This window comes from Rosa rugosa, chromosome 1 (genome assembly GCF_958449725.1).
Source record: "Rosa rugosa chromosome 1, drRosRugo1.1, whole genome shotgun sequence".
Lineage (NCBI taxonomy): Eukaryota > Viridiplantae > Streptophyta > Magnoliopsida > Rosales > Rosaceae > Rosa > Rosa rugosa.
In genome coordinates this window covers 65,923,676-65,948,863 of record NC_084820.1, presented here as the reverse complement: position 1 = coordinate 65,948,863, position 25,188 = coordinate 65,923,676, and the positions used below count along the sequence as shown (strand labels likewise).

Here is a 25,188-nt window from a genome sequence, read left to right as displayed (position 1 = left end):
GAATCAAACTTGAGGTGGAAAGTTTCTTTAGGCTTGGTAATTTGGTCTTTACCTAATTTGGTAGTATACGTTGCTTAGTATGCGTATAGGTAAAGAAGAAATTAAGCTCATACCCCACCCATTCACCACCAAAATTGGTGAGACTCCTAGATATATAGAGCTATTTTATTCAAACAATAAAAAGAATATGTAGAGCTATAGCTGTTCAAACTATAGAGGTCAAAAGAGCTCAAAGGAATCATAGAGGTATAATGGCCCAATTTCTATCTTTGGATCGGAAAAAAGAATCTTATAAATAGGCAGATCTAACAAAATTAGTATCTCGGTCATAAAAACAAAAAGGGTGCGGCTATTGCCACCCTACCATTTTTTTAGTTCACTCTACAAACATTTGAATTATTAAAAGACTATATTACTCAAATGCAAAATGACTAATAAGTACACTAATTTTGTGAAATCAATCTGCAAGGAAAATTAAATGCATAACCAATTAATTAAATACAAAGACTACTTAATTTTTCATTGGATAACATTAATCTTTATCTTCTCCACCCAAATTTGAATTTATTATTAATTGGTTGGGAGGCCTCCGAGTTTCTTGGAGCGACCTTGGGTACGAAACCTAGGGTTTCGTGTTGCTGGCGGCGGTGAAGCTTCGCTCCCCGGACCAGGCAAGGTTGCGGCACACTCTCCAGGCGGTGTGCGACGACGGTACGGCGGCGGCGCGGGTCAGAAGTCTCGTTTGGATTGTGGCAGCTCCGGTGAGACGGTTGAGGGTGCGAGTCCGGGTTTCGGGTCAGATTTTGCAACGGTGGTGATCTACAGAGATAGCAGCAGCGAGTGTTGAGATCGAGGGCGGTGGTGGTACCCGGATTAGGGCAACGCGGCTGCCTGTTTGAGGGGCGACTCCCTGCGTGGCTCTGTGGAGTTTCAGGTAGGAAGGCGGCGACCCTAGTTTTTGGGGGCGGCGGTCTAATTTGTTTCTAGGCCGAGGTCCCGGAGTTTTCTCCAATAGTCCAAGGCAATGGTGGAGGAGCGCGCATGCCCGCCAGTGGATTGATGGGGCGCATCCTTCCGGCGGCTCCGGTCTGCTCGATTTGAAAGGAAGAGAGGGAGGAGATGGGTTCTGGGCCATTGGGCCTCCAGTCTGTCTGGGCTGCAACTTTGTGGCATGGATGGGTTAGCCCATCTCTCTCCTTTTTCTTATCTTTCAGTTTTGGGTTGGGTGGGGTCTTTGGGAAGAGGCCTGTTCCTTTCTATGTTGGTCTTTGATTGGTACTGTGGCTGTGTTGATTTGTTGCGACGTACACCATTGGGTCTTAGGCGTCAAGATGCTCAAGACAGTGGTTCCATTTTTAGACTGGGTAGGGTTAGGGAAGTTTTATTTTGTTTTTTTTTTCTTTTCGGCAGTTCCTTTAGGTTTTTTCCTATTTGTTGGCTAGTAATAATTTGGCTGCTTTATGCAGTTTGTTATGTGTTTTGAACTTTTTAGTTTAGGCACCTCTGCCTTTGGCAGTCTGAATTGTACTCTGAGATGTATTATGAAGGATTTGCGAATCATTTTAGCTTGACGCAATGACGTCGTTAATATATTGGAACCTGATTCCTTTCCCCTAAAAAAAAAAAAAAATTTGAATTTATTATTATTTTTTTTAACTTTTTGTTGTCTTCTCAATGTAATCCGTGATTTTTGACTTTAGCGAGGTGCGTTGTGGCGGCGGGGCTAACGTCGGTTAGCGGCGCGCGGCCCGGGGGCTGGCGTGGTTTTTGGCGGCGGTGGCACAGGGGCTGGCGTCATTTGGCGGCTGCGGCATCCGAAGTCGGGTCGGTCGACCAGTGTGGCTGGAGAAAGACTGTGGACTTGGGTCAAGCCATCCTTGTTTGGGCCTGAGTTTGGGCTTCTTTCTTGGAGCTGTGGGGCTACTATTTTGGGCAGGGTTGTCTTGACCTAGGCCCAACCCTATGTTTTTAGTTTGTCTAATTACACTATTCCTTGTATTTTCAGGGACCTATGCACTTTTGTTTGTTTTTATGTGCCTATTTACTATGTATGTTCATAGTTCATAGGCTCGCTGAATAAGTGAGCACTGGTTGTCTAATGGGTGGTGCTAGCATACCACGTCCTAAACTTGCCCTAGAGTTGGCAAGGGAAGGTATGTATCCGTGTCATTCTGGCTTGAGATGAATGAATGATTATTGGTTAAAAAAAAAAAAAAAAATGTAATCCGTGATTCAATTCACAAAACTATTAGTATTAACTTCGTTATCTTTGTAATACTCTTTGTAAAACACAAAAATGATATTAATAATAATAATCAATCTCTTCTTCATTGCTCATAGTTGTTAACTTACTAATCCTTTAACATGGATTAAATTAGATGAACATTGAAACTAAAAGAAAAAAAATTAAGAAAATGGAAGTAAATCAGATTATGATTTTATTAGGAAACTTTAATAATTGGTATAAATTAAATGAGAGATTTTCATTAAAAAAATATTATTTAATTGGATGTGTCATATAGGGATTTTTTTTTTTTTTGGGTCTGGGTCATATAGGGATTTTACTGGAAAGAGAAATGAGTTAGATAAGAAAATATAATAATTGAAATTAAAATGTAAGGTGTATGAGCAAGTAAGGTGAACAAAGATTGTGATAGGGTGTCAATAGCCGCATCCAAACAAAAAAACATGAAGATAAAATGAGTTCGAGAAAACATGAAGATGCTAGAAGCCTAGAAGAGTCAAATATTATCATTTATGATGGGTCTAATTCATTCAACCCGAATACAGAATAGAAAATTATAAGCAACCCTTTTAAAAAAAGTAGATATATATATATATATATATATATATATATATATATATATATATATATATATATATATATACTATTATTAAGAGAAGAGGCTTTGTTAGCCAAAATCTAAAATTTTGACAGAATTGACCCTAGAAGATTAATAAACTTTGAGAATTAATTAAATCACAAGGATAATTAAGACATTTACAAAATGTATTTTTATTAAAAAAAGTAAAAAAAATACTCACAACCCACTTTTCTCTCTCCCATTTTCTTTTCTCTGCAATAACCAACTATTTTTTTTTAAAAAAATAATAACTTGCATGTGCGGAGAAATGCTAGTATATATAATTTAAAGAGTCTAAATGAAGTGTCAGGGGTCAACTTTCACGTTTAGAATGCTGAATTGAGGCAACTTTGACCAATCAAATGCAGTTTCTCTATACAATGTACAATACAAGTACAATTGGAATAAATGACATACCGGTCTTGGGGTTCCAACCATGCATCATCCACCTTCATACTCCAAATCACCAAAGAAAAAGAAATGGAGCAGAGGCGGAAGAACAACCACAAGACAAGAAAAGATTGAGGGGTCTAAACCTGTCTAATGACCTTGTTGACCACTCAATCCACTCAACTTTAGACCCAACACCCTCAATTCTCAGGTGTAGGGAGAGAGCAGAGACCAGAGAGCAGAAAGCAGAGAGCATTTGTTGCGCAACACGGACGAATGCGAATCCACTATTAGTTCGAAGGCACTGATAATGCCTCCACCTTTACCAGCTGTACAGCGAACGGTGTTATTAGCAGTAGTAGACCACTCGATCACTTTGATTAGGTAGATTGTTGTGTCACTTTTCCGATGAGAGACTTTTTAACTCTTTCCGCGTTCTTGGCATATATCGGCCACACAACTCCATCAGCATTCGGATATACGGCTCATCACTTAGATTTTTGTTTCTGCAACATCCATTACAAGCTTTTTGGTCAGTGGAACAGTGCATTTCAAAGTACATCCATAATAATCAATACATTATTATCCATTCCCATTTCCCAATCCCACCACAATAGAACAAGATCCTTCCACTAAGTAACATCATCTGCTAATTAAATGGTTGGGACAAAAGCTAATCCTCTTCATGTTCCTGCAACAGCTGACATAATTTGACCCAAGTGCACCATTATATATACAGATTACTTAAGCAGGGCAGGCTAGTTTTTCTCAGGACAATTTGTCCTCTAATGGAAAATATAGTAAACACCAAACAGGTTATTTGATTTTAATAATGTAGATTGATTGATCACGAAATTAAAATAATGCAGATTGATAATAATTGAATCTCAGTTTGCACTTCTTGGAGAATATATGCTTAAACCTTTGTAGACGTACAGCTTACTGAAGAAGAGGACAATAAATTAGATCCCACTTTAATTGTCAATCTGCATACTAATTAACCTCAGCCTTCATAATCTGCCCCTTTTACACGTTTTTACTCCAGTAAAGAAAAGTGGTGAATTGCATTATTACATGAGTAAGTACTATAAACAATGACTAGAAGTTTCAAGTCATTTTTGAAACAGACACTCTATTGGCGTCTTTTACCTGCCTAACTCTTCAGAACAAAGCTCACCCAATCACACTGGATGTTCATGTAAAAGAAGACTACGAAATTTCGAGAAAAACTAATACTTAAATATATAAGAAGAAAACCAAATTTGTGCAATCTCTTATTATTAAACTAGGCTGGGTACACTGGAATTTGAGACATTCTCTGATGATTACTTGTGTAGGTTTCTCCACCATGAAATAGCAGAAGATGATCGACTAGTGCCTAAAAACTACCGCAGATGGCAGGCTTGCTACCAATCAAAGTAGATAGTATCAAGTAAACTAATGATCAGCTAATATTTTGAAGGGTTAAGTGTTTGATGAGTCATCAACTCCTTAATTATTATAAACCTGTTACGTATAAAGGGGATTCCGTTTCTGAACCTGTTCAATTCTTTTCATTCCTTACGTCACAATGCCTTATTGGATAACAAGCATCAATCCTCATAGACTTGACAACGGCACACCAAATTTAAGATTGACTTCATGCACCCATTTTCTCTGCACTGTATTATTTTGCTTAAACATTCCCCAGTAAAATAATTGTACTCCCCATAATCTGAACTCTCTCTCTCTCTCTCTCTGATGTAAGCAGAGATTTGATCTGGAAAATGATTATCCACAGACACTACTAATTTCCCATGTTACAACTTACATGTATATATGCATACAAGCATCATCATGCATATATGGATGTAGTAGTAGTCAGTAAAGTATGAATGAACACATGCATAAGAGAACCCTCTTGCATATACATTCGTTCATGTCATCATATGTGAATGTGATGCTGCATGATATAAAAGACCAATCAACTGAAGCTTAAGGCACTTTGTCACACTTCTCATCCTATAAAAGACCTCCTCTCCTAGAGCCTCACTCCTCCTTCTAAATTAAACCAACAGATTAAGTACTACACCCAATTTCATCACCACCAAGACCTTGAGTTCAATTTTTCTTCCGCTAAAAGTTTCAAGAAGCCAGCCATGCAGCCTGATGAGGCTACAGGGCTTCATTACCTAGTCCCTTCCGGTTCATTATCATCTCCCTACCCACCTCATTTTAGCATGATGAGTACTACTACTCAAAGCAACCCAGCCAGCGCTTTTCAATTCAACCGATTTTCCGCTACTCCATTATACAATAATTACCAATTTCCTTCCCACTTAGTTCCTCAAGAAGTTAATAACAATAATAATCCCCAGCAACCATGTTCCTTCAGCAGTAACTCAACCTCTGACGAAGCTGATGAGCAGCAACTAAGTCTCATCAATGAGAGGAAACAGAGACGAATGATATCCAACAGAGAATCTGCACGTAGATCGCGTATGCGCAAGCAGAAGCACCTGGATGAGCTCTGGTCACAGGTGGTTTGGCTCAGAAATGAGAATCACCAACTTGTGGATAAGCTGAATCATGTGTCGGAGTCCCATGACAGAGTTCTGCAAGAGAATGCTCAGCTCAAAGAGGAGGCTTCTGAACTCCGCCAAATGCTGAGTGACCTGCAGCTGCATAGTCCTAATTCTAACTATCATCCATCCTTGAGAGACCAGCTGGAGGTCGATGTTCCCTGCAACACAGCTTATCTGAGAGCAGAGTCCTCAAACCAGCCCATCACAACAAGTTCGATGGATTTGCTAGGCTAAATAATTAAGATCGATTGATCGATGGAGGAGAGAGAGTTTTTATCATTTTCCATCCATGGTGGTTCACTTCTGTTTGTGTAGAAGTGAACCAGCCTCTCTGTGAGATCCAATTAGAAATTTGAGGATTTTCATTGAATCCTTGATCAATAAAATTGGCATTCTCTTTGTTAGATTCTTATCTATTTATGTTTAGTATCAAAATTCCTAAGTCATGCATCCTTCACAGAAAGGTACTACCAACATTCATGGCAACAACTATCTCAGATATCCAGCAGAGACAAAACAATGATCCGTACAGAAAAACTATCTAAGAAAACTTCCATAGATTCAGATGAAAAAATAAAAGCAATTACGCGATTACCGGAACAGTACTAAAAGAGAAATCCAGCAAGCATGATGTTTGAAAAAAATAAGATTACTGCACAAAATAGAAAGTAGCAATTATATCAGGTGTACTAGAAAAAAAAAAAAAAACAGGAATGAGTGGCAATATTGCAATGGGTGGAGCAATGAGTGGCAATGGGTGGAGAAGAGTTGGACATGACACAGAAATAAAGGTGGTGAAAATGGGTGTTGGGTTCGTCATATTAAAATTACTATAATTAGAAAAACATATTGAAAAGCGAAAAGTTCTACAGTACATACCAGTATGTAATACCTACATTTACAAATGTGACAACAAATTTGTTATTATTGTGGTAACGTGAGTTCTATTCTATGTAATCTTAGGGGGGTGTATTCAATTCAGATTTTAAAAGATTTTGTTTGAGTTTTTATAATCCATGAATTTACTTAATCCACGGATTGTTTAAATTCTATATGGACTCTGATTGATTCTAATGGATTGATTTACCGGTATTTGTTTAGATTTTACAAGTCTTTATGATGTTTTTGGTAGGTTAATTTTTTTTTCCTTCTTCTTTAAAAGCAATGGATGTATGGATCCAACTATAATGCTATATCAATGACAAATTTACTGGTATTTGTTTAGATTTTACAAGTCTTTATGATGTTTTTGGTAGGTTAATTTTTTTTTTCCTTCTTCTTTAAAAGCAATGGATGTATGGATCCAACTATAATGCTATATCAATGACAAATATATATATATATATATATATATATATATATATATATGACAATCTACCATTCTTTATGTTCTGTATAATGATTTATGAATAATGAGAGAAAATTAATCAACCAAAATGCATGTACGTGACACAAAAAGTAAAGTAGTAAACTAATGACATAATTTATTTCATATCTAATTTACAAAAGAAACATGTGTGTATGTAACGGCCTATTCTGGCTTTAGATGGATATATGGCACGCTGCTTCTAGCTTGATTCAAAAAAAAAAACAGAAACATGTGTGTGTGTATCATCTTAACAATACCATTGAAAGTGAGCTTAATTAGCTAGAAGGATTAAGGCTTCCAGAGCTATAGTGATAAAAATTTAAAAAAAAATTATTAGATGAAAGCAGAGGCAAAGGAGGATAGTGGGAAGATAGGTCTAAGACAAAATAGATGAGTGTCACCTCTTGAGAGCTGCTTCTTCTTTCTTTCTTTTTTTGGTGAAGAGCTTCTTCATTTTTTGAGTGAGAAAGAATCTATCAAAATCTCTTGGAAAGTGGTTGGATTGTTTTTGAGTTTTGATATGTATAAAAAGCACTATAAAATCCTTCAAAATCCAGCATTTAATGAAATCCTTCAAAATCCGTACACTTTTGAATATCTGCAGATTTGAATGGATAATTTTAAATCTTAATTGAATACATCAAGATTTTAAAGAATTGTTTAAAATCTCAATTGAATACCCATAGACTTTCAAAATACAAAAAAATCTTGTAGACTCTTAAATGAATACACCCCCCTTAGTTCTTTTAATGATAATTACATCACTTACAACTTTGTTACATATTTTTGAACAAGTTATTGTTAATTATGTAATTTTGGTTTAATTATATGTAAATAGTGTAAACGAATGTGATATTGTAACTTTGATTCATATAAATTGTAATTTTTGTTCAAATATATATAAAATTAGTGAATGATAAACATCACAGTATCATAGCTTGAATATCTATCCACTAACATATCAATCCAAGAAGAACTGTTTGTAGCTTTTAGAGAGTTTGGCTTGACTAAATATGACACGGTTTGGTTTATTTCTTGTTTTGTAAATTGTTTTCTTGATTTTGCTACTGAGCAAATACTGCATCACTCTGTTTCCTACAAGGCATGCCTAGGAAGATCTTCAAACGTAAGAGCCTTGATATTTTATTTAAATATTTCCAATGATCATTATTAGTTCCTTATCCAAACCCTTCTAATTGGGTTGATAGAGGAAAAAAATATGTTCAACATAAGACTTCTGAATTCTGATACAGAATATATATTCCCCACGCAATTGAACTGACTTTAACTCAAGCTCAGAGGCACAATATTCCAACAAGACCTCATCAGACGTATCGTATCAAGATTTACTCGGTTTCTAGACAACTTTTTCAATTTTGTAAGTCAAAGTTCTTAACTTTTGTTAGCTTAATATGTTATACATCAGATGACTCCCATTATAATCAGCATACCATGAGACAATATTTTAAACGAGAGTACCCTGTACTGCAAACACTGCATAATTAACAACTTTCTGAAAGAAAAGACTCAAAGTTGAGTAGTTACTTACAGAAACATGTTCCTCTCAACTTGAATTATGCACCGAGCATGCAGCATCAGCAGCGAACACAACACCTGCAACTGAACAGGTTGGACAGAGGTGTAGAGTCTGACAGAGGTGTAGAGTCTGACATATTGGATCATTTTTTGGTTTTGTTGATGAACGATAGTTCCTATCCATCTTCATTCATCACAGTCCACCTTATTATGAAAATTTAAATGAAACATAGTATTGTTCATTGCTAAATAGTATTGTTCATTGCTAAATAGCTGTCTATAAGTATGAGTCTGAGATGTAGGACACAACTGCACAATTTTATTCAGATAAATCATGAAATAGTATTTGAGTATCCATTAATAGTTCTACAGGAAAGCTGCAAATATGAACTGTACAGTCTACAACTGGAAAAACCAGGACCTGAGACCTCCAAAACTGAATCAAGAATCCACCTTCAAGGCTTCAACTGATGAGTAATTCTATCTGATTCTTAAACTGTCTCCGTTTTGGCACTTTGATATTATAATGCCATCACCAGTAGTCATTGCAAGAACATGTCCCATCCTTGAACTGATGAAACCGATTTGAATCCCTTACCACTATTTCTCTTCCCGTGGCTTTTGAAATATACTTAATTGCAGTGTGACAATCTCCACAAACACGGAGATTCTTGAATACTCTTATGGGTTTTGATTTCGATGTGCTTATAAGACCAAATGCCACTGCTAATTTCTCACTGTGCTGAAACAAATAATATTCCTTTTGCTCCTCTTCCACCTGATGAAGTACAAAATCTGTATCGGGGACGTAACCCAATTTCTTTATCTTTGAACCCAATTGGTCCAGTTCATCATAAATCTCCCGTGCTTTTGGGTGCGAAGTATCTCCAACATGGAACTTGTGCATCTTATTCTTCACCTCTATCCAGCTAGAACCTGCTTCTTTGACCAAAGCTTTCTCTTTCATATTTTTTCTTATATTTGCTACTTCTTCCCACTGACCTGTGGAAGCATACAAATTTGATAGTAAGCTATATGCCGCTGAATCATGTGGGTTCTGCTTAATAATCATCTTTGCCGCATGTTTCCCAAGCTCAATGTCACCATGCACTCGGCATGCTCCAAGAAATGTTCGCCAGATTAGTGCATCAGCTTCAAAAGGCATTGAGTTAATAAACTCAATGGCTTCTACAAGGGATCCTGAGCGGCCCAATAAATCAACCATACATGCATAGTGTTCCATTTTTGGGACAATACCATGTTGTTGGTGCATTTCCTTCAAGTGTTTCCACCCCTCAGAAATCAAACCGGCATGGCTACAAGCTGATAAAACAGCAATATATGTGATCTCATTCGGTTTTAACCCAGCCTCAAGCATTTGGTTAAACAGTCCCACAGCTCTAGCCGCATAACCATGTTTTGCAAAACCTGTGATCATTGAAGTCCATGATATAACATTCCAATCTTCCATCTCATTAAACACTTGAAAAGCAGCGTCTATGTTTCCACACCTGGAATACATAGAAACCAAGGCATTGCAAATGCTTTGGTTTGACTCAAATCCTGATTTTATAATCCGGGAATGTATTTGCTCGCCCTTATCAACTGCACAAAGGCTGGCAGCTCCGCTCAAGAGACTAGCAAATGTGAAAGCACTAGCCCCAAGTCCGGTATTCTCGACTTCATGGAGAAGTCCAAAGGCTTCTTCTGTGTCTAGATGCTTGGCATATGCATCAACGATTGTATTATAAGATATCAAATTCTTCTCATACAGAAGATCAAAAGCTTTCCGCGCATCTTCCACCTGGCCAGACTTTGCATACATGCTAATAAGTGAATTCCCCACACAATTAACCGATGCAAGACCAAGTTTCACTGCAAGGGAGTGAACTTGCTCTCCCTTACGCAGATCAGAAAGGTTTGCACAAGCCTTCAGAATGCTAGCAAACGTGAAATGATTGGGCGAAACATGACCACACGAGATCATTTCAACAAATAGCTTGACAGCTTCCTCATCGCCCCCTCCACTCTGCACATATCCAGTGATAACAGCAGTCCAAGACATAACACTATGCTCTCGCATCCGATCAAACACCTTCCTCGACCCACCACCTCCACACTTGGCATACATGTCCACCAAACAACACCCAACGCAGTGATCCAAACCCAACCGAGACCGTACAGCCCACGAATGCAACTGCTGCCCCAACGCCAACGACCCCAACTTGGTACAAGCCGACACAACACCGCTCATTGTAAACTGGTCCGGCATTAGCCCATTTGACAACATATCCATATACAACTCAACCGCCTTTCTCGGATCACCCATCTGCGCAAACCTAGTGATCATCAAGCTCCAAGTCACCACATCCGTCTCAGCCATTTTCTCAAACACCTTATATGCATCCCTTAAGTCCCCACCGCCCTTGGCAAACATGTCAATCAACGAAGACCCAACACACACATCCGACTCAAGATACCCAGTTTTAATCACCGACCCGAAAACCACCTTCCCAATCCCAACATGCTCCGAATTCGAACACGCCCGAACAACCGACGCAAAGCAAAACTCGTTCGGGTAAAACCCCTCCTCAAGCATATCAACAAACGCCGAAACCGCCTCCAACGACATGCCGTTGTTCGCGAAACACGACACCATCGCACTCCAAGACACCAAATTTCTCTTCTCTCCCATAGTTTGAAAGATCGATCGCGCCTTTTGAAAGTCTCCCGATTTCGAGTAGAGGCTAATCAACGAGTTGAGAATGACAGAGTCGGGGTCGAGTGGGGACTGAGTCAGCAGCGCGTGGACGAGCTTCCCGAGGTGGAAGTTGCGGGAGCGGAGGCAGGACTTGAGGAGGAGGGAGTAGGTGGGGAGGCCAGGGTGGGAGCCGCGGAGGGCCATGAGATCGAGGGTGGAGATTGCGTTGCGGAGATGGCCGAAATTTATTTGGGTGATCAGACGGCGGTGGAGAGGCTCAAAGTTTGGGTCTTGGTGGTGTCGGAGAGAAGAAGAAGAAGAAGAGGGCGGAGGCAATTTGGCGGGAGCGGGAAGCGAGAGGCTTGGAATCAGCATTTCTGTTATCTCCAACGGCTAGCCTCCCCCCCCCGTTTTCATTTTACTTATTTGTTTTTTTTTTTTATCAAATATTTATTTCTGTTTTTTTTTTTATTGTTAAAAATCAAAGTCAAAGCTTCTTGACCCAGGAGAAAAATATTAAGGTTATTGATGCTTATTTCTAGGGCCGTGTTTGGCTACTTGCAGAAAATTTTGGCGAGATTTTGAAAGCAATTCTCTTATATATATATTTTTTTTCCAAAGACAATGAACTTTCAATAATCCCATCGAGAAATGGTAATGATGAAAGGTCACTATTGAGAGTAACTGCACTTACTCGTCTAGTGATAGCAAATGAAAAGTAGATAATAGCCTCTCAAGTCCTAAATATTATAATTATTGCATACAAAATATCTGTGTTTTTTTAGGAATGGCTATCCGATGTATTTATAGCTGATGAAAATATTCTAATTGCGTAATTAATGCAATGATCTAAAAGAAAATTATACTAAGACGGTAGGAGTCCAACGCACTTTGAATACAAAATGACTATTATGCCTCTAAATACACACGGTACACTCTAGTTGTTAAGAATCATTAAAATAAATATTATCCATGTATATTTAATTTACTCTTGAGTGATGCATATAAGAATTGAGTTGCATTGTTTATAAGAAAGCCATTTTTATGACATTTCCACGTCTTTATTGGAGAATTTCTTTTGAGTGTGTTTTGAGGAAGCACTTAAACGAGTGACTTCACACAAATTTATAGGTGCAACACATGTATATATACTCCACATTCCACACAGAGTGATTCTGGCACAGAACTTCCTCAAGAGATTCATCACTTACCTAAAAGGAGGCTTAAAACACACTATTGAGCAAAAGCACTTCCCATAAAAACAGAGCCGAACACACCCTTAAAAACACTCATCGACTAACCAAACTTGGTTTATGGTCTATGGTCCCATTTCCCATCCAATTTCCAACACCTCAGAGTCACACTCCAACACCCATTATCATATTACTTCCTTCCTAATTTCCTAAAGCAAAACAATTAACACCGACACGCATTAGATCTCTTCCTCACTCTTTAGCTTTGATCTCTTCCACGCTCACATGGTCACACCCAGACCCAGCTGAGATCTCTCACACATTCACACACTTGCTTCCACTACTGCTTCTTCTTCTTTCCAAGAAAAAGAGTTGAACAAAATATTATATCATTCTCAGATTAACAGCTCTCCGATCTGACCCCAAGCTCAGCAAAACGTCGTCGTTCTCCTCCAATGGCGGTGGCCGTGCGAGGAAGCAGAGCAGGATCCGGTTTCGGCGGGTTCAGCCTCCGGAGCTTCTTCTCGTATCGGATCTTTGTATCGGCTATGTTCTCTCTTCTCTTCATTGCTACCATCTCTGTGCTCCTCACCACCAATCCCTCAACTCCTCACCATGACTCTGTAAGTACTCTAATCCATATTTTCACTCCATTAGTTTTGTGATTAATCTAGACCCAGATTGAAAATTTGAAACTTGAGCATAACCCAGATGTCAATTTCACTCATTAGGCACAACCCACATTCTATTTGAACCCAAATCTATGATTTAAGCAATACCCAAATCTCATAATGCAAAACCCACATGCTAATTTTTAGAGTTAGAGTGAGTTTGGGTTATAAATATATGATCTTGATGTATAATGCAGGCAATCCCAAATTCTAGTTTTCACATTTGAAGTCACATCTTAGATTTAAGTAAAGCCCAAATCTTGAAATGCAAAACCCACATGCCAGTTTTTGCAGTTAGGCAGAGTTTGAGTTATAAATTTATGATCTTGATGTATAGTGCAGGCACTTCCAACTAGTTATGCACAACTCACATTCTATTTTTCACATGTGAACCCAAATCGTAGATTTATGCAATACCCACATGCGAATTTTTGCAGTTAGATAGAGTTTGAGGTATAAATTTATGATCTTGATTTGTTATGCAGGCACTTCCAAGTACTGGAAACGCGTACATGCGTAGAACGTTTCTAGCTTTAAATTCTGACCCACTGAAAACCAGATTAGATTTGATATACAAGCAAGCAAATGATCATGTCACTCTTGTCAATGCGTATGCGGCTTATGCCAGGAAGCTTAAGCTTGAGATATCTAGGCAAATGAGAATGTTTGATGATTTGGCATCCAATTTCTCTGATCTTCAAAAGAAACCGAGTTACCGGACTAGTTTGTTTGAATCAGATGGTCCCGTGGATGAGGATGTTTTGAGGCAGTTTGAGAAGGAGGTGAAGGATAAGGTTAAAACTGCCCGGTTAATGATCACAGAGTCAAAGGAGAACTATGATAATCAGCTCAAGATTCAGAAGCTGAAGGATACGATTTTTGCTGTTAATGAGTTGCTTATAAAGGCAAAGAAGAACGGGGCATTTGCGAGCTCGATTGCAGCAAGGTCGATTCCAAAAAGTTTGCATTGTTTGGCCATGAGGCTTGTTGAAGAGAGAATTTCACATCCGGAGAAGTATAAGGAGGAGGAACCAAGCCCCGAGTTTGAGGACCCAACTTTGTACCATTATGCAATTTTTTCAGATAACGTGATTGCTGTCTCGGTGGTGATCCGATCTGTGGTGAATAATGCAATTGAACCGTGGAGACATGTTTTCCATGTTGTTACAGATAGGATGAATCTTGCACCAATGAAGGTTTGGTTTAAGATGAGACCAGTGGAACGGGGTGCGTATGTGGAGGTGAAGGCAATAGAAGATTTTACTTTCTTGAATTCCTCATATGTGCCAAGTTTGCAGGGGCTTGCGACCAAGGAGACATCTAAAAGGAATAGGAACCCATACTCGTCACTATTGCATGAGCTTCGGTTTTATATGCCAGAAATGTATCCAAAACTAAACAAGATTCTCTTTCTGGATGATGATGTTGTGGTTCAAAAAGACTTGACAGGATTGTGGAATATTGATTTGGATGGGAAGGTGAACGGAGCAGTTGAGACCTGCTTTGGGTCCTTCCGTCGATATGCTCAGTACTTGAACTTTTCACACCCTCTTATTAGAGAGAGGTTCAATCCCCGGTCCTGTGCTTGGGCATATGGAATGAATATATTTGATCTTGACGCTTGGAGGCAGGAGGGATGCACAGAGCAATACCATAGCTGGCAGAACTTGGTAAGTGTACAATTTCCCTAAACAATGTGTGATTTTCACTTGGAAATTTTTAATCAATGGCACCATTTATAGTTGAACAATGTAGTCGAGCTGTTATATAACTGTGCATATATGTATGAGTATTCATTTTCTTCTCCCTGTTTATGCAGAATGAGAACCAGACTCTGTATAAGTCAGGGACTAGTGCAGCGGGGCTGATTACCTTCTACTCGACAACAAAGTCTCTGGACAAATCTTGGCACGTGCTCGGGCTGGGGTACAACCCCAGTATCAGCATGGATGAGATTAACAATGCGGCAGTCATTCATTACAATGGACATATGAAACCTTGGCTGGACATTGCTATGAACCAGTACAAGAATCTCTGGACTAAATATATGGACAATGGTATGGAATTTGTTCAGATGTGCAATTTTGGTTTATAGACTGATACAACCATAAACTCTACTGCTTCACCTCAACCATAAGCGAGCGGCAGCTAAGCTATATATCATCTACCTCTCTTTACTTATCTAGACACAAGTTTTGGAATCCCTCATTAGTTGCTGCAACCGTCAGAGCGAAGCTCGGTGAAATTATGTGTTTCTTCTTTTGGAAAGGACCATCTCATGGCATCTCTTTAATGTTGTATGTGTTATTCATATGAGTCATGAGTTGTAAGAACAGACAGTGATATTGGGAATGTACACTTAGCAATGATTCTTTGCAGTATATGTGATTCACAGATAGATTCAGACTAGAAGATGGTTTCCAATTTCAGTTCCTTTCCGTCCAAGCATATCCTGTTATTCAAAGTAATCTCTGGTGATTCTGGATTTCCTAATTGGCTGATAATGCTTACACATTGATGACATATTATTGACATTGAATATACTCCACATTGCACAGGCCAGGTGCATGCATTACTAAAGAAACAATTTCATATAAAATTCAAATCTTTTTGTACACCCAAAAAGAATCTTTACCGTAAGATTAAATAATATATCACATGTTATGCTAGATATCATTTGAATAATCTGATTCCACTTACTATAACATGTGATATAATCGGATTAATCAAATTCAAAATTGTATTGCTAGGTATAGTAAAATGTTTGCTGGGTGGAAATAAAAGTATAAAACCATCATAGTTTTTGTGATATTTATTCATAGAAGTCGCACACAGCTACTTGTTTTAGCAGCATAGATCTTCTATTTGTGAGTTGGAGGTCTCGACTCAACAACGGTAAAAAAGCAAAAACAAAAAATTAGATCAATCAAAAACTGTAATGAAATGACACGAGATACTAATTTTTGGCTTTATACAAAGTTTAAATCCTGTTTGGCTTACATTTAATTTGAGTATATTCTTTATAAATGAAAAGATCTTTACCAAACAGCTCTGGGTAAAAATTCTACAAGTGAAAACTTCATCAGTAGCCGTTCCAAAGAAAAAAAACTTCATCACGAGTCGTCAACCTTACGGTAAGTAATTTTTCACATTCCACCTAACCCATCTTCAACGACGGCTTGTCCACCTCACCTACCAAAGCAGCGGCCAATTTTGACTCCACACTTTAAAGCATCCCAACAACGACACAAACCTTTCCTCCGTTAAAAGGTGAACAATTTCATTCTTGCTTCTTATTTTCTTCCTCACAATTACTAATCATTGTTCTCCGCCAAACCCAGATCTTTGATTTTTTTTTTTCTGGGTGTTGCTCATTTTCAAGGTTTGCATTCTGTCACTTTCTGGGTTTTTATCAAAATTGTCTCTTGTTGCCTGCTATGTAGAGTTGTTGACTGTGGTTAAAGATTGTAGCTTTTTCAACTTTTCGATTGGTTTTCTATGATTATATTGGAAATGAAGCATAGTGTTGCTGTTTGTTGGTTTTGCATGATTTGGAATTGCTGATCTATGTTTTGCTTCATTATGTATTATTGGCCTATATGCATCACTCAATTCTAGCTTTGTGTATCTGTATCTGGTTTCATATGATCTGTGCTGTTTCGGATTTTTCAGATTGGTTAGATCATGCTTTTTAGTTCCTTCACTCATTGTGGTTGATGAGTTTGAGATTTGGGATGCTGTCCTTCTATGTCAGTTATTTGTTCTCTTAATAACCATGAATGATTGAATCTTGTTAGAAATGATTAGAGAGTTAGTGAGTCTCTCGATTGATCTGAATAGCTTTACTGGAGATGATCTAGTTGGTTACTTTTACTATTGTCGGGCAATGAGTGACTCCGATTTCGCGGCTGTTGACTTGATTGTAGCAATACGACTGTAAAAGTGAGGGCTTTCATAAATTCATTTTGGAGAATCATTGCTGTTTTGGGATTTTTTTTTTTTTAGTGTCAGGTCAACGGGATCACATGTATTTAGTGAGTAAGGTTGTTTGTGGTTTTCAATACAATTGTAAAAGCTAGTATCTAGGTACAAGAAACTATTCGTCATTGAACATGATTCAAAATGAGATTTGCATGTTGGTATGGGTTCCCTCAGAAATCCTGTTGGCAAGTGATTGTCCTATAGATTGGAGTAGTAAATTTCATAAAATGGTGCTGCTATTTTTATTGTTGTTTTGAACCAAGGATTCTCAGATCTTTACACATATTTTGTCTTTGCCAATATATGGACCCAATCTCACACTCTCACTAATAATTCCAAAATGTTTAACAGAGTAAAAGATGGCTGCACCACCAAACCCTACAAGAATTGGCCTTGCTGGTTTGGCTGTCATGGGCCAAAATTTGGCCCTCAATATTGCAGAGAAAGGCTTCCCCATTTCCGTGTACAATAGAACTACCTCCAAAGTTGATGAGACTGTTGAGCGAGCTAAAAAGGAAGGAAACCTTCCCCTTTACGGCTTCCATGATCCTGAATCTTTTGTTAAGTCAATCCAAAAACCTCGGGTGGTAATCATGCTTGTCAAGGCTGGGGCGCCTGTTGATCAGACCATAAAGACTCTCTCCGTCTACCTGGAGAAGGGTGACTGCATTATTGATGGTGGTAATGAGTGGTATGAGAACACTGAGAGGAGGCAGAAAGCCATGGCTGAATTGGGTCTTCTTTACCTTGGAATGGGAGTTTCAGGTGGCGAAGAGGGGGCTCGATATGGACCCTCTATGATGCCTGGAGGATCCTTTGAGGCCTATAAGTACATTGAAGACATCCTTCTTAAGGTGTCAGCTCAAGTTCCAGACAGTGGCCCCTGTGTGACTTACATTGGCAAAGGTGGGTCTGGTAACTTTGTGAAGATGATTCATAATGGAATTGAATATGGTGACATGCAGCTGATAGCAGAGGCTTATGATGTTCTTAAATCTGTTGGGAAGTTGTCAAATGAGGAACTACAAAATGTTTTTTCAGAATGGAACAAGGGAGAGCTGCTGAGCTTCTTGATTGAAATCACTGCAGATATTTTTGGAATCAAGGACGACAAGGGAGATGGATATTTGGTGGACAAGGTTTTGGACAAGACCGGCATGAAGGGTACTGGTAAATGGACTGTACAGCAAGCTGCTGAACTATCCATTGCCGCTCCCACAATTGAATCTTCTTTGGATGCAAGGTTCCTCAGTGGGTTAAAGGATGAGAGGGTTGAAGCTGCTAAAGTGTTCAAAGCAGGTGGCTTTGGTGATATCTTGACTGACCAAGAGGTGGATAAGGCAAAGTTGGTCGATGATGTGAGGCAAGCTCTCTATTCATCCAAGATATGCAGTTATGCACAGGGCATGAATTTGATCCGTGCAAAGAGTATTGAGCAGGGATGGGACTTGAAGTTGGGCGAATTGGCTAGGATTTGGAAGGGAGGTTGCATCATTCGAGCTGTGTTCTTGGACAGAATTAAGCAGGCTTACGATAGGAACAGTGATCTTGCAAACCTTCTTGTGGACCCTGAGTTTTCGAAGGAGATCATTGAGCGACAGTCTGCGTGGCGAAGGGTGGTATGCCTTGCTATCAACTCAGGCATCAGTACCCCAGGTATGTCAGCTAGTCTTGCTTATTTTGACACCTACAGAAGGTCGAGACTGCCAGCTAACTTGGTCCAAGCTCAACGCGACTACTTTGGTGCTCATACATATGAAAGAACTGATGTTGAAGGTGCTTTCCACACTGAATGGTTCAAGATTGCTAAGCAATCCAAGATTTAAGTTCCCATTTCCCTTCTCATTCAACTTAAGCAGAACTCACTTTCATCCCTAATAACTTCTGCTGAGGATTTTATGCTGGGCGGAGCTTCCGTCAACTGTTTTTGGTGAACATTAATCCCAAATAAGTTTTATCAATTTGCTTTAAGTTTTAGTAGTGTGCATTAGATTTGAATTTGTTGTGCTTCTGCTTTGGCATCACTGTTGGAAAATGTATTCTATTTGATGTGGGAGACTGGTGGTAGTACTGTAAACTGCAATATTTGAACATGAAAATCAACAGAGAAAGTTCACGTATTCTTCTCACTTTCTGCAATTCCCTTTTGTTTTTGTAAATTTCTTCCCATTATTTAGCGTCTTTGTCTTGCATCTATCTTCTTGTTGATAAATATTCTTCAGATATTGCTTTTAGAGTGTCAACCTGTCTCAGAATGTGACTGCCATGTGCAAATTTCTCTATAAATGAACCAAAATCAAGCGTGGCACCACACCTGTGCCTAGTAGGGTTGAGAAACCTAATTTGGTTGACTCCGACCTAAAATCTACCTGTCAAAACTTGTAGCACTCCATATTTGCCAAATAACCCAATTAAATAGTTTGTTGGTGATTGAAATAATAGTCCTAACTGCTAACCGCTGCATAAGACATACTTATGCAGATAAGGAGTTCACCATACTTGCGGAGTTGGTTACCTATCAGTTGGTCATTGACCAAATTAAAGAGACACTCTGATTAGGTCATTTTAGTTTACTTCCAAAGTACTGCCAACATTCTTCTCACTGATTCTAACTGCAGACAGATTTTGTTAAAAATAGACAGATTCTGTTTTGTATGAAGCTAAAATAATCTTTGAAATTAAAGTACAGCCCATACTAGGTATTTGCTTTGCTGTTGTGCTTGCACATCTGGGGTAGTACTCATATATAGTTGGCATTTGTCTTTCTAAGTTGGCTTTTGTCTTGCTAGGTTGATCTTTCTTCTTTCCAGCGCAATGTACACCCTGTTGGTTTATGTACCTTATGCCATCATAATTGGCCAGTTTTTTCTGGTGAACTGTTAGTCTTTTTTTCATTTTTATTTCTATGCAGATCCACATGTGCGCCATTCTATGAATCTTCTTTCCAGCAAACATACACTTGGTTCATTCAAAGACACAAGAAATTAAGGGCACAAACAGTTATTGTACATACATGTACATTTGCAAGCATCATTAGCTATAATGGGCCACGCTCATTGTACCGCCAAAGGTACTAATTCAAACCAAAGGAGTGACATACAGATACACCGCCAGGCGGGCTACAACCTCAGCGTCGGATCACCCCCAGGTCACCGCCGACGCGCCGCCACGCGCCGTGCCAAAATGGCATCAGTAGCTCCCAGAGCTGGGAACTGAAGCACATCAGTCCCACATCGAAAACAAGGAGGAGGTCAACCTCCTCCTCACCTATAAAAGGTTCTCTCCTCTCTCCTCATTAATTACGCATTCAATACTTATCTACTGTTACTTTGTCAACATAAATACATTGACTAACTTAGGCATCGGAGAGTTGAAGACCGCCCGGCGCGGTCTGCCTCTGACGCCCCTTTGTATTTTACTTGACAGGTAGCGGAAGCTTTGAGAACATCACAAGTATCGATCCGCCCACCGGATCAGCGTTAACAAAGGTTCAGCTACCGCCGAACTTTTAAACATTAACAGTTATGTACATCTTGAATTATGTTGAGAAAACACACAAGAAATTCAAGCTAATTGTGCTGGAAAAATGAGAAACTGGTCATTCACTTTGTTTCCTTGTAGAACAGTTAAGTACGTGGCATGAATCATCAATAATTTTCAGAAATAAAAAAGAGTATATATGCTTCTGTTTCTGAATACAAAGAAAGAATATACATCTTCTTCTCATTTGCAAGCTTATAGTCTTAATAAACAACTATAATTTGCAGTCTTTTCTATGAGCAGGACTCGTATCTGTGCCTCCATCACTTCTTGAGCCTGCATCGACTTCTCACTTCCGTTTGGTACTCTTTTCACCCCTTTTCTTCTCTTGTTTGCTTGTGTTCTTGTTCTTCGATTGCTTGCTATAACGAGCAGTGCCTGGATTACTTTCTTTACTGCGAGAAGGCAAGACAAGGTGGTGTTGATGATGGCTTGGGCCAGAGGATGCATCCGAAGCCATTGAATCATCACTGCCATTGTCATCTTTGTCAATCTCTTGAATGCTTGTGTGACTTGTAATGCTATTATAGTTGTATTCAACATCATCATAACTGCATTGAGGTTCATCTTCTTCCATGGGAGAGGCAATATATGTAGTCCACCCTGATTCACTGCTGCTACATCCTTCTGTGCTCAACAAGTGTTTATAGGACTCCATTTCTAAAGAGAGAGAAGAGAGAAGAGAGGAGAGAGAGAATAAAGGCCTGCCTATGAATGCTAGAATGAACTGTATGCCTCTATATATGTACTGCTATGACTATTAATACTACGATTAAACTAGTAGAAGACAATTGTCTAAAAATTTTAAATTGTATTATTGATGAAAAGGTAGATTTTGAGGACTCAAAATCTCGTGCAAAAGGGTACGAAGCTTCCATTTAAGGAGGAAAAAATAGTATAAAATGCGGTCGGTCTACTGGTATATATTCTTCCTTTTACTTTGTCATTGTATCTTGAATGAAAATCCAGCTTCTAGTACAGAATACAGAGATGAATGTTAAACCCATCATTTTTTCTTCTTCTTACTTTAAAATATGAAATAGGCTTGCATAGGTGTTTGATTGTTTCTACATGAATTCTGTCTTGTCTGTAGACTACATGCCAGCACAAACTAGACTAATAATATGCGTATGAGATATCAAATAAATGTAAAGTTCCTCTTCCATCAATTTACATATGGCGGTGATGGTGGCAGTGGCGGTGGCTGGTGGGCATTGGATTGCTGTGGCAGTCTCGGAACCGGTGTAGGCCACAATGGGAGCGAAAATGGAGACATGTAAACTTTATTTCTATCGCAGCCTCCGGGGAGTTCTGACCACTCTTTTGTACAAATGTTGCAACGGATCGAAGATTTCATCTTGTATAAGTAGATAAATGATATATATCATGATCATTTGAGTCGAAAGCTAGCAGGTCTATTTGCCCAACATCATCGGTAAGAATTTTTCCGGGCAGTGAATAACGTCTCAAGTGTCCATTACCCAATTTTCCAACTCCTCTATCGCTCACAATCCCATGATCCCATCTATGTCTTGATTGTCTTCTGTATTCAATTGCCAAACATATAGCTGCTTGCGTTCACTCGTGTCATAGTCATACATCCGCAGACATCCTCCGTACACACCCAACAAATCAAGTAGATGCGGTTGATCCGGTAATTTGATTATACGAAATCGAAGGTTGTTGTTGTTGTTGGTCATGAAGGGACCCAATTCGATAAGATATCTATCATACTCATAATTGCTCGTCCAATACAGCATTTCATTGTGAGCAAAAGTAATATTGGTCATGGGAAAAATATTAAAGTTTTGGGGAGGTGCTACAACAAACTCTCTCCATTCACCATTGTCAAAACTCAAAAGAGAAGACTTGAACGATGAATCGGGGAGCAGGTGTAGTGTAAGTATCTAGAATTCTCACAACCTTGCACGTATAGTCACCATTGATACTGAGTTTAAGCTTGTACTCTTCTTTTGGATGGCGGTCACCCTCTTCCTCTTCCTTGTAGTACGTAGTAGTAAGGATCGCAAATGAATCCCCCTTGTACTAGAGGCTTGAGGAAGAGTAACCAATGTTATTCTAGAGAAAACTAACAACTAGATAAAGTGAGAGACAATAAAACATGATGGTGTGGTAGAGAACGTGCAAACACCACCCCTCCACTAAACGTGAAGTAAGAGCCAAGAACCATGAAGTGTCACAGAAGCAAGGACTATAAATTCTCAAACTTGTGAACGAATCATGGGAGAAATCATGGGTAAAAACAGTAACAAGTATTGATCCAATTTCATTTTGATACTCTTACATGTTGAATTAATATTGACTTGGGCGTCGGAGTGTTTTTCTCCATTCATCTTGCATTTGATCATAAGGAGATTCTTGAAATGGAGAAAATCATGAGTCAGAGATAATTAAGTTTATGAATTGTTTGAACCCAAAATTAACATTTTTTCCCGACAAGGGTGACTCGAAGAAAATCAGGTCAAATCCGTGGCCCAAACTATATATTTGCGACAAGTTCGGAATATATTGTTTAGAGGCTAAATAAAGCCTACTTGAAGGCCAAGCAATCTTGAAGCAAATCTGAATATTCATTTATTTACTAGTAATTATCAAAGATTTGATAATTAATGGTGATTTGTTTGCTTGATTGTCAAGACTGTGCAAGGACGCAAACAAATTGAGTAAGGAAACGATCGCCTTGCTCGCGAATATCAAGGAAGGGCATAATCATTCTTGATGGCAATCAACAGAAGAATACAAGTTAATTATGCAAGCTGCATGGCTCAGATCGATTACGCGTGGGCTATATATATGCATGCAAGAAATTAAGGATTGTTGGACGTACAACATATGGAATGATTATTACAATTAAACAAGGGATATATATTAATATATATGGAAGACGTGCATGCCCAGAAGTTGTTTCCTAGAAGGTAATTAACCTTGCCTAAAAGATTGCTACGACAGAGTTAATCTATTATTGCCTACGATAGCTATCAAAACTATTCAGTGTTTTGATTTGATTCAAGGCCAATAACTGTGGCCTAAAATATAGTATTGCATTCCTATTTGGAAGGAGAATATGCAGTAGCCTATATATAGAGGCTAAAGACGATATAGAAAAGAACACAACTCTCAATCAACTAATCTCTCAGATTATCAAAGTCTCTCCGGAGCAACCTACCTTCAACCTAGTTTAAACCAGCGAAGCAAGGGTAACGCCCTCGCAACCCAACGAAACTAAAGTCACGCTTTAGCAAACCCGTGCTTTCTCCTACTTCCCGGTGATTGCTCTGCTTAGTCTACAACACTAAGTATCGACTCGGTGACGCAAGAGATCACACCACAAGTCCTTATCCGTAAGGCAAGAAGTCCTTTTCCGAAAGGCATAGAAAAGAACCTAGTTACGAGGTTGGTGCTCTCCTCGTCCACAGCGTTTGATTCAGAAGTCAGGTCAAGGGACGCCCCAACGACTACACCGCACGGTGTTGGCACGCTCGCTCACTCAAAAGAGACTGTTTGCACGCCAGACTGGTTTTGGAGCCAAACAGAAATTGAAATAGGAATATAATCAATTATGATCGGTGCCTCAAGGCGTTTTGGCCTTACATGCTCTACGCCTCATGCGTGCCTTGAGACTAGCTATTTCAAACATTGAATTACTTTTGATGCGTGTTTTGGCCATGCACCCTGTTGAGTCACAAATTACTTATGCAATTGTGCCCCATAATTATGAAAATTGATTTGTCTTCCATGCTATTTTACCCTTTTTAATCCATTTCCTTTTATTTGTAGGAAACCTTGCATTGAGAATAAAATGACTATTTGAGGCTTGAAATGCGGAGATTTGAAGTTAGGGGAAGAAGACACGGAGATTGGAAGAAAATTGCAAATCGACTTTTCTGGCAATTTTTCCGGCAAACTTTTCCGGCGAGCCGCCACTCATGGAGGGTCCTTTCTCCAGTAAAGGAGGACCATGGTTGTGAGAATCTCCCATCACTTGAAATTAAAATATCTCCCTACACCTTGTTCTTTTGTCACCTTACCAATTTGGGACCATTTGGGAGACAATGGTGTAAAAGCATCTCTTGCACACTTTGGGACCAAAGAGGACACACATAGCTGATCAAAGAGAGGCCAAAGACTAATTCTTCAGAATTCTTGACTCCATTCAATCATCTCCATCCTATCCAAGATCCATTTTTCTCTCTAGAGAAGACACCACCATTTCCACCACTAAAACCACCATTTCCACCACTAAAACCACCATCTCCACCTCTAAAACCACCATTTCCACCACTACAACCTCCATTTCCTCCACCAGTCAACACCACAACTCACCTTAGAGATTCCAAATTTCACTATTCTTACCAATA

The 25,188-nt window shown here is 39.0% G+C and overlaps 5 protein-coding genes across 6 annotated transcripts; 3 read left to right on the top strand and 2 right to left on the bottom strand.

Moving 5' to 3' along the window:
• The first annotated feature begins 5,226 nt into the window (after window positions 1-5,226).
• On the top strand, window positions 5,227-6,222 carry LOC133745164 (basic leucine zipper 43-like). Its single transcript, XM_062173168.1, has one exon. It carries the CDS (start codon window positions 5,393-5,395, stop codon window positions 6,050-6,052), a length of 660 nt encoding a protein of 219 aa, XP_062029152.1. The 5' UTR covers window positions 5,227-5,392; the 3' UTR covers window positions 6,053-6,222.
• Window positions 6,223-9,022: 2,800 nt separating this feature from the next.
• On the bottom strand, window positions 9,023-11,826 carry LOC133726221 (pentatricopeptide repeat-containing protein At3g49170, chloroplastic). The gene has a single exon (XM_062153728.1). It carries the CDS (start codon window positions 11,797-11,799, stop codon window positions 9,256-9,258), a length of 2,544 nt encoding a protein of 847 aa, XP_062009712.1. The 5' UTR covers window positions 11,800-11,826; the 3' UTR covers window positions 9,023-9,255.
• A 936-nt stretch (window positions 11,827-12,762) lies between these two features.
• LOC133726220 (probable galacturonosyltransferase 9) lies at window positions 12,763-15,700 on the top strand. The gene is made up of 3 exons (XM_062153726.1): window positions 12,763-13,240; window positions 13,774-14,958; window positions 15,108-15,700. The coding sequence occupies exons 1-3, from the start codon at window positions 13,073-13,075 to the stop codon at window positions 15,381-15,383; spliced, it is 1,629 nt and encodes a 542-aa protein (XP_062009710.1). The 5' UTR covers window positions 12,763-13,072; the 3' UTR covers window positions 15,384-15,700.
• A 740-nt stretch (window positions 15,701-16,440) lies between these two features.
• LOC133726217 (6-phosphogluconate dehydrogenase, decarboxylating 2) lies at window positions 16,441-19,398 on the top strand. 2 transcript variants are annotated; one of them, XM_062153724.1, is made up of 2 exons: window positions 16,441-16,558; window positions 17,621-19,398. In XM_062153724.1, exon 2 carries the CDS (start codon window positions 17,629-17,631, stop codon window positions 19,093-19,095), a length of 1,467 nt encoding a protein of 488 aa, XP_062009708.1. In that variant the 5' UTR covers window positions 16,441-16,558; window positions 17,621-17,628; the 3' UTR covers window positions 19,096-19,398. The 2 variants fall into 2 exon arrangements, with proteins under 2 accessions (XP_062009708.1, XP_062009707.1); XM_062153723.1 differs by having other exon boundaries at window positions 16,514-16,670.
• A 1,398-nt stretch (window positions 19,399-20,796) lies between these two features.
• LOC133726219 (protein SOB FIVE-LIKE 4-like) lies at window positions 20,797-21,896 on the bottom strand. The gene has a single exon (XM_062153725.1). The coding sequence runs from the start codon at window positions 21,465-21,467 to the stop codon at window positions 21,099-21,101; it is 369 nt and encodes a 122-aa protein (XP_062009709.1). The 5' UTR covers window positions 21,468-21,896; the 3' UTR covers window positions 20,797-21,098.
• Window positions 21,897-25,188: the final 3,292 nt, after the last annotated feature.